This window comes from Rhipicephalus sanguineus, chromosome 1 (assembly GCF_013339695.2).
Source record: "Rhipicephalus sanguineus isolate Rsan-2018 chromosome 1, BIME_Rsan_1.4, whole genome shotgun sequence".
NCBI classification, from domain to species: Eukaryota; Metazoa; Arthropoda; class Arachnida; order Ixodida; family Ixodidae; genus Rhipicephalus; species Rhipicephalus sanguineus.
Window position 1 is genome coordinate 293,967,002 of NC_051176.1, and position 10,057 is coordinate 293,977,058.

The following is a 10,057-nucleotide window of genomic DNA, read 5'->3' on the forward strand; positions in this document are numbered from 1 at the left end:
ATATCGACCGACCCATAGGTAAAAACTTTCAGAGGGTGGACGAAGCTAACGCTTCATCATTTAGGCAACGAAGGCATCCTTAATTTTTTGCGCGACAGGTAAAACTGTGTACAAAAATGTAGGCAAGCTTCCTCGCAACAGTATTGAAAGTTGGGCTAGTTGGTACGGCAGCATGTTTGTGTACAGCGCGAGGATCGACGAAGACGGAAAGAACAGAAGGGACACGGACGAGCGCTGACTCGCAACTCCAAGTTGTGGCGTAGTGCGTAAGCATTTTACGTCTGTGAATGTAGATCTACGTGGTTCTGTTGCTGTTGGGTGGTACGTGTATGTATATGGGGTTTGGGAGGTCAAAACGCGATACACGGTTGTGGACATGTGCCTTATGTCCTAACGTAATCATCATCATCAATAATACAATTGTTAATTCAAGGTCAGCCGCCATTGTGTCTAGCAGATATGCCTAAGCGCACCGGCGGCAGCCGTGCCCGCTCACTGGCCTCGACGCCTTCCAAGGAGCGCCCTAAGGACACTGAGCAGCGGGAAAAGAGACTCAAAACCAGCTGCAAGCGCGAGCCCGTCGCGGGTCTTCTGGATATCAACACTGTACTCGAGGTACGCAAGGTGCTTGCCGTCTCCGCTTTGCAGCCATGTCCCGTGTTCATCTATTCCACCAAGTACCGGTATTCGCGCAACCGTTGGCTCTGGGAGTACGCCAGCTACAAGGGCTACTTCATACAGAAAGCGGCGGGCCGTGAATCTGTGCTTCGTCCGGTCCTTGGGCTGCACAACAGCATTACGGACGTGACGAGCGACCTGATAGCCATCGGTTATAGCCAGAAGCAGCCCACGATCGTGGTAAGGTCGCGACGGCATGCGGTTGCTTACTGCCGCATGGCCCGCCAGACATGGTTGCGACACAAGATGCAGAAGAGGCCTCTAGAAAACTGTAGACTGCAGAGAGTAGCCGGAGTTGGGTACGAACCTCCAGGCGTCGAAGGAAATCAGGTCAAGGACTTCATGTCGCTAGCTATGGAGTCCTTTCGGCAGACGCATGACCACGTGGCATTTCCTGTTCTGTCTGGCCTGAAACAGCACAACAGCGACTCCGCGTGCTTCCTGAAGAAAATGCAGCTGCTGAAAAACAAATGCAGTGGCACAGTGAATGATCCAGAGTCGGAGTTGAAAGAAACCCAGCTCATGATTCCGATCCAGGAATGGCCTCGGACAAAACTTGCGTGGGCGACGGCGCCTTACGCAGCGCAAGACGATGACATGAACTTCTGCAGCGAAGCCGTCGTCGCTCAAAGGCGTGACCTTCACACGTCGGAAGACGTCTCTGTCTGCTTGCTGTATCGCCTTGTGCTAGTGACGCACAACATCCTGAAATACCTTGTCACCATCAATATCGGCAGATCGACAATTGTGAAAGAGAGAGCCGACGAAGCCTTGGTCGTTTCTATCCGGCAGCAGATGACGGACAGCGTGCTGGAAATGTTTCTGGATCCATGCGCGCAGGTGGTGGACGCGCTATTCGAAGCAGTGATGTGCCGAGCCGCAGCACTAGTTGTCAAGGGGTGCACATCCAAGCACTTGCGCGTGAGAACGCTGCAACAGTGCCGTCTGGGTAGCGCCGTAGCGTCCTGGCAGCTGTCGACACTGCTCCTGACAAGTGTGGGCGAGGCTTTCGCCGAGGCCATTCTCACTGAGGTCGGAAGCGACGAGCAGACTCGCAAGTACTGCAGCGACTGCCTTAGCCTGATTCCTCGCTTAAAGGATGACTGCCTGTACCAGATGTTCCAAGCACTCTCACTGCGCCATCGAAAGGTATCATTGCTGCAGGCAGCACAGAACACCGAGCCAGTGGATCCAGTCACCTGCTCAGCCGTGACCTTGCTCACGAAAATGAGCATCACGTACGCACTGCACCTGTTCCACACACAGAAAGCGCTTCCAAAACATGTCTACTTGTATGAGCAAGATCTTGAAGATGACTTCTCAAGCTTCCTCATGTGCCTCAACGGTCTATTCACTGTGAGCGTGCCCCAACCTCCTACTTCAGTTTACAAACTGACTGACGGTCGCCTCAAAGCATTCATGATGAATATGCTTGTGGCATACTACAAGGAGGTGATAGAGCCTTCTGCCTGCGAATGGCAGCAGACGACAGCGTTCGACTAACGAGGCGATCACTTCCAACAGCTGCAAGTATTGTGCATTGAAATAACTTGCACAATGGAGTTACTTTGACAACAGTGTTGTTGTTCATCGCGCACAGGGCCCGTTGTCGTGCTTCTTCTGCGAATAGGGACATGCGGGCAGTGTTGTTAAATGTAAGAATTTTTTTCAGCTATCCAAACGCCACCCCAACCGGTGAAAGTAACTGTGCAACGGCTGCTGGGTTTAGTTTTCAACACTTCTGACAAGGCGGCAGCATACAGAAGCACACGTGTTTGTGTTTCCACAAGTAATCCTACGGGAAGTTGTAGACACGTTTCATTAAAGTGTCTGGTGTGCAAACGTTCACTTCTTTCCTTTCATGCCCAAGCGGAAGTGGCAAAATAGTAAAGTGTTGCATAATACTTTGAAAAAGTGAGACAGTCAATCCGATTCTGTAGTTTGCTACAGTAGAGGAGACCTTGAGTTCAACCATTCTCTCGCTAAAGAAAATAATCTTTTTCTTTAGCATATTGGTGATTTGTTTCAACGCAACCACATTTATTCCTCTGCGGCACAGCCTCTATAGGATGCAGAGCAGGAGTAACCTGCATTATACGCTCGTCTTTAGTTTCGTCAGAATGCGTCGGTAGACGAGAAAGCGTCAATTCACTGCATAAGGACCCCCGAAAAAGCGTTAAAAAGGTTATGTAGCCCTCTAAACATTCAGTAAAACGCCACAATAGGTTGAATTACGTTGCCTTTGCACAGCAGGTGCGAGTTTCATAAGTGTGGATAGTAAGCTGTTTCACTCCCTGCTGCCAGGGCAACTTCACATGTGCAGCTAACATTGCCCTTCACTTACCTAAGAGACACTGACTATACGACGAAATGTTATTTGCGCCTCCACAGCACCTCGACGATGCCTCCTCCTACACCAATCGCCGTCAGTGGTTCTCGGGAAACTTTCACAGTCGTACTCACTTGCCTCAATATCGTTGCCGGGTGCTCATGCCTACGCTCTCGGAACCCTTCTAATTTGCTTCATTTGTCCTGTCTGCGCGTGTAAAAGGACTTTTCTTTCCAGCAACTTCAAAGTACCTCCTCCACGATTTCACTTGACTTTAGTGTGATATTTGTAACCGTTGTCAACAGCTATGGTTTTTTTTTTCTTTTACTATAAGCGTAGCAAACCTAGCAGTTTTGTAAATAAGCTCTTCGGTAAGGCAGGCATACATTGCCGAATATTACATAAGCTTCAGTGTACTAAAAAATGAAAATTGTTATTTACTTCTTTATTTTAAGAGGCTGGTTGGAGACAGTCGGCAGCTATAGCACAGATGCACCTCTAAGGAATCTCTTTCCTGCAGAAACCCAGTGCCGTTACGATAGGAGCGACAAAAGCTTAAAATGGAACTTCGCGGACAGTTGTAGCTCGATTCATGGCCAATACCCCACAGCGGGTGTGAGCCACGGTTGATTAGGCCAACAGCTGGATGCTGATACTGCACAGTTTTCCTATAGTAAGCAGCTGCGGCGATGTGGTGCATCAGCATTTGCCACGATAGGGCATCTTTTAAGTGTGGCGATCTGGCATGGTTGGTGTATCTTGAAAGGCGGTAGTAGAGCCCTAGTTTATATATATATATATATATATATATATATATATATATATATATATATATATATATATATATATATATATATATATATATATATATATATATATATATATATATATATATATATATATATATATATATATATATATATATGATTATTATTATTAATACGCATTCTTGAAGGCATCAGAGAGAAGTTACGACACGCAGTCTTGGCCAATCCCCCAGAGTGGGTAAGTGCCATATTTTTGAGGAAGCAAGCAAGCAAGCGAGGACAAACTGTGTCCAGCGTGTCTTCCTTTCGTTGTCCTCGTCTTCACTAGTGCTAAATAGCCGCTATCCTTTCGTCGCGGTACTTTGCACCTGATGTAGCAAGGGAACGTGTTCATTTTGGATATTACTTGATTGACTTATGAAATTATGTTATAAAAAATCACAGTTTCGCCGCAAGGGCGAAGCAATAAATGCGATAGCAACAAATTGAAATGTTATACGAAGTGAGGCTAGCAGCTAACTCTTTTGGATCCGATCTCGCGTAACTCCACAAAACGGAGGTTAAAGCGAATGCGGCCGCTCCAGGGAGCGAAGCGGTTTTTGCGCTTTCTCTCTCGTCTCAACACAAAGCAAGCGGTGAGAGCACACCACGTATACGAGCCGTCCAGTGATGTCTATCGAGATAGCACTCGCGCCAGCGCTCGCGTACACGAACTTATGATCAAAGTTCGCAGTTGCTGATCAAGCGACGCAGACCCCCTTCCCCTAGCGGCGCTCCTTCACGCTCCTTCGCCCGACAAAAGAAGGGCGGGGCGTTTTCTCTCTGCTTGACGAGCCATCGACGCCAGGCCTCGCACGCGGAGCGACGTTATCGCATGTGCCCTTCCAGCGACGGTGCGACAGAGACGGCCGGATCCTTTCATCTCTGCTTCAGCCGAGCTCGTCCCTAGAGCTCGCGCGCTATTATTAGCGCATAGAACATGCGATGCGCGGGGCGATATGTTATCGATTTGGACTTTACACGGAGCATGACGGCGACGGCAACGACGACGCCGACGGTGCCGGCAAAAACCCGCCGAGAGTGTCCATATAATTGCTATCGCAATAATATCTCAAACTTGGCGTGATTTTTAAGATTTAAAAAAAAATACAGATTCAATTTCTATTACATCCACACGCGTCATACAGTAATAATCGCTATCATAATCACCAGCAGCGACCTAATCGATGTCTACTGCATGTCAATGGCCTCTCCCAGTGATCTCGAATTTACCCCGCAGTCCTGCGCGAGCTGAGTTTAATTTTCATGGCGATTTCAGCCGTGGCGAAATGAGTGGCCGCGGCTCTAGGCATCGGCTTCACAGAGCGTCAGCATTTCTGACGGCGGTACACGGCAAGGACTCACCAAAAAGAGTAACAGGTAGTTTTTTGTTAGAGTGTAAGATACCCCTTACGCGATAGGACGGTAGTTTTCTGAGCATACATCATTTGTTGCTAAATCGAACGCTTTCCTTAAACGAAGAAAGAACGGATAGTCTGCATATTTGTTCCTCAGTGTTAATTATTTCTTAACTAACCTGCAAAAGCGTCTGTTCTGCTGATTTTCCTGTCTTAAAATGTAACTGGGCAGATAATATTGCTTTGTTAGCCATGTGTTGCCCTAACGATATTTTATTACACGTTCAGCAATCTCGAAAAAATATACTGTAGAACCGAGGTTGGTATATAGCTGTACAGCTTATTTATTGGTATACATTTACGTACAACTGCTACTCTAGCAATTTTTATTGGCTTAGAAAATTGCACCACCATGGTGGTCTAGTGGTTGTCATGTTCGACAGCTGGATGGTCGCGAGATCGAATCCCGGCCGCGGCGGTCGCATTTCGATGGTGGCGGAATGCTGGAGGCCCGAGCTGTACGATGTCAGTGCACGTTAAAGAGCCCCAGGTGGTCCAAATTATCCGGAGCCCTCCACTACGGCGGGCCTTATAATCATATCGCGGTTTTGCACGTAAAAAACCAGAAATCATTATTATACAATCTAAAGGATCCACGACTCGTCTGATAACGACGCTCCCTTCTTGATGCGCCGACCAGAAGCTTCGTAGCTGGTGGCGACACCGCACGAGTTACTCAGCACCGGCCGCTATTTTTGGCGTCTCTCCTGCGACTGTGTCGCCATGCGAGAGAAAAGGCAGCGTCGAATGGAACAACAATAATTTCCGGGGCTTTACTCGGCAAAGCGAGCACATGATTATTACGAGGCACGCCGCTGTAGGGGACTCCGGATTAATTTTGGGCACCTGGATTTATTTAAAGGGACACTCAAGAGAAAAACGATTTTTGTCATATTAGTATGTTACTCTTTCATAATTCCAAAATCACCACTATTGCCGCGAGAAGACGCTTGGTAAGCGAAAAAACACGCAAAAAAGAAAATGCGGGTGGCGACGCCACCTTGAAATTGCCGCACCAAACGCCGTGACGCCATAGATTTTGACAGCGTCTACTATGGCCCACGTAGTTCTTAATCCGCAAAAATGAAGTACATTGTCCTCTGAGGGGGCCATGCGCTTGGCATACCAAGTTTAAGAAAATTTCGTTGAGCCATTGTCGCCAAAGTACGAAAAGTACAGCAGCTTTACGAAAAATGCACTTTGAAATTCGTTACGTCACGCGCGGACATTCCGGCGCGAAATTTAAAAATTAAACTTTGACCTTGATTTTCTCCTCTATTAATAAATCTGTGATGGTGAAATTGACGGCATTACAATTCTCAGACCTACATTAATCAATCTAAACCGATTCATCGTTTCACGTTGGTGTCCCTTTAACGTGCACCTGAATTTAAGTACAGGGGTGTTATTGCCTTTCGCCCGCATGGAAATGCGGCAGCCGTGGCCGGGAATTGAACCCGCTACTTCGAGCTTAGCAGCGCAACACACACCCCGCTAAGCTACCACGGCGGATGTTATCGAGTGGAAGTAATCAACTTAAGCTGGTAGCACTTGTTAAAAAAACGAACACTGAACAACGTGCTTTTGGAATCAGGCACAAACCCGCAGCTTCATTATTTCCACATCGCCTGTGGAACACGCCCAAACCCTATCCATTCTAGCAGATTTTTAGCACACGTAATTATTTGACACCAAACCATGCAGATGTCCTCGCTGAAAAAAAAAAACAGAAACGAAAACGAAGTACTACCCTTTCTTCGATGCCACAAAGCATAAAACTAAGCACAGCGCAGTCATGGTTACGTTCTGAGATGTCTAATAAACAACGTATTGTTGTATGTACTATACTTTCCCAGGTAGCACGCAATGTTTCCACAACGTTGTGTCAACATTTCGCGCTACTAGCGTTGCAATGTATTATTTTATATCCTAAAACATCGCTTGTAACATCGGCATACATGCGACAGAATCGAAAATTTTAAATAAACCATTAGCGACACCAAAGTGATAAGGGAGATTAAACCCGAATGCTCTTTCAAAGCAAAGATCCTGAAAGTAAAACTTTCATATCTCGGTCATGGTGTGCCAGTTCAATGCCTTGCAAATTGCTGCTAACCAAATTGCTGCTAACCAGTGCGAGAAGGAAGGAAGGAAGGAATAGGAGAGAAAGGAAAGGCAAGGGATGTTAACCAGCCTAAAAGGACCGGTATGCTACCCTGCACTGGGGGAAGGTATGGTGGAGATATAAAGATAGAGAAAGGGAGAGATAAGGGAAGCGTCGGCCATAGCATTCTGCTGGCCACATAGAAGCCCCTCAGGGAGCTTAACGGGCTGATATTAAATCGTTCTTATTAGTGCTTATATACCTATGAGTCACCCGGAGGCGACATCGCCTCGACGGTACATAACAAGAATTAAAGTTGCGCAGCCGCAGCTCCATTAGGTATAGTACATCCGCACATTCGCTCATTTATTTTTCATACTAACGTTTTATTGGTCGGAAGAGTGGCACGAAATTAAAAAGCTCGTTCAGTCAACCTTACTGCAAAGCGTTTCCGTCAAAAAGTGCCATAGAAGGAAGGAGCCGCCTAAGTGCAGCTGATTATGCCTTAAGATAGCAGGTCGACGTCGCAGAAAGCATTCTCAAGAAATCGAAAGGTTTTTGGTTCAGTTGCGCAAACAAAAGACGGAAGGGAGAGGTAGTGAAAAAGAACAAGAAGGGCTGTCATCACGCATCTTAATGGAATTTCGCGCAAGCTTAAGCGGGTAGGTCAGCTGCCGAAAGTGTGTGCTGTCGTTTCTGTGCTTAAAAATTATGGTTTTTGTGCAAACAAACTTGCGCTACCTTCCACGAACTATTTCCAGGCAAAACTAAGAGCGGACAGCGCTTCACACAATACGTTCAATGTATTGTCTGTGAGGTACTTACCTCCTGCAGAAAAATTAGGCCGATGCCTCAGCGATCGGCTTATAAAGCATATTTACAATGTCATTCGCACAATTCAAGGTCACCTTTGTGTGGATGGATGGAAACAACTTTATTGTCACCTTTGTGTGCACTGCCATAATTGTGGCTGCAAGACGCCACTTCAGCAATCGTGGGACTATTCTCAGGAACAAGTCGGCACTTACGAGAAAGATTATCGAGCCTGTCTAAACACCGCAAGCAGGATGAAATTATGTAAGCGCATCGGTATAGCCTTGTGCGAAGAAAAACTGGCGATCATATGAAAGCGAATCCGAGGCGCGATAGCGGCTTGAGCAGAATACGTGCATACGTGTAGTTTTGTTTGTTTTGTCACGGTGTCGAGCATCGGGGAAAAGCTATCCACCTAATAATAAGAGAGAGAGAGAGAGAAAGCGAGATAAACGTAACGCGTAAGACAGAGAGGTTGACCGGAAGATAAATATCCGCTTTGCTACTCTGCACTGGGGAAGGTGTATGGGGAGACAGAAAAGTAAGGAAGAGAATAATGAGAGAGGGAGGTTAAAAAAAAATTGCTGGCAGTTTGCACTAAGTCGCGCAAAGCTTGAAACATCGAAGCACGGGTCCATCGCCGCTAGTACGCGCCGTCGACCGACACGTCCAGCTTCGAGATGCGCGGCTTGCTCCTCGGGAGCACGCAGCCAGGCTATGCACTATAGAGCGGAGTTGCGCGCGATGTCTCCGTCGGTGGGCGTGGCTTAGCTACTGCGCATGCGCGGCTTGGTCAGGTGGTGCGGTATCTGGTCGCCAGACGACGCGTTGTTCTCTCTCTCTCTCTCTTTCATTTTCTCTCTGCATTTATTTCTGCCTATTTCTCTCTTTCCCATTCTTTCTGTGCTACGCTTTACTCTCTCCCCTCCTCCTTTCCCTCCTCCTCCCAATCACATCTCTCCTCCTCACGCTCACTTCCCTTTCCCACCCCCTTGCTACACTGTACTATACAAGGCTATGCTATGCTCCGCTAGCGTGCCTGGATAGCCGAGTGGTTAGGACGCTCGCATTCGAATCGAGGTTACGCAGGTTTGAAGCCCGCAAAGAAATTTTTTTCGGCAAGAATTTTTCTTTCTCTTCTTTTATATCTTTCTTTCCATCTCTCTGTTTGTTTCCCTTTGCTCTCTTTCTCTCTGCACTCGTTCTTGGGTAGCTGCACAGTGGCACATGCCCGTTAAGATGATGATAGTTTTCTGCGATCGACTCACAAGGAACGATTTGCTAAACGGCTTCGCTGTTAAAAGGAAACACATGCACACATTCAAACACGAGAGTGTCATAGTCGTTCAACGAGGATGGTTGATTGTAGAGACTTCAGCAGTGCCTTTGTTGCTTCCTGATTAGAAATCTCGAACGTTCCGGCATTCCAAGACTGATTGCTCGGAAAGCGGCCAGCCATCGAGGTGTGCTAACATTGTTGAGAGGGACTGTCACTTGGAGCTGTAGCGAGGACAATGAAAGAGGATGTGTGCAATGGTTTATTCGCTGCCGCAATGACCGCAGGTCGCACTGTCTGCCATTCCGATTCGGTAAGCAAAGGTGTTCTTGAATGACGCTCCAAGCCACAGGTGGTAGAAAACCGTTGTGTCGGATCGGTATAGTCCTGGCAGATGGAATTTGAAGTGAAGTGACGGGTCCGGGCCGTGAATGCGGCTATGCAGAAAATCGAGCGTATTCCACGACATCACGCACGAGCAAACGAATCTTTGCTGCTGCCACTGTAGCATCAACGGCAGCGAACATGCCGACAGCGCTGCCAGGAATGCCCATGAAAATGCTGTGCATGAAGCCATTCCACAAGAACCGACGCAGCAGCGAGTTGGCCTGAGTTGATAAATTAGATGATGTA

At 47.4% G+C, this 10,057-nt stretch overlaps 1 protein-coding gene across 1 annotated transcript; it reads left to right on the forward strand.

Moving 5' to 3' along the window:
* Window positions 1-459: 459 nt before the first annotated feature.
* LOC125757492 (uncharacterized) lies at window positions 460-2,181 on the forward strand. Its single transcript, XM_049413089.1, has one exon. The coding sequence runs from the start codon at window positions 460-462 to the stop codon at window positions 2,179-2,181; it is 1,722 nt and encodes a 573-aa protein (XP_049269046.1).
* Window positions 2,182-10,057: the final 7,876 nt, after the last annotated feature.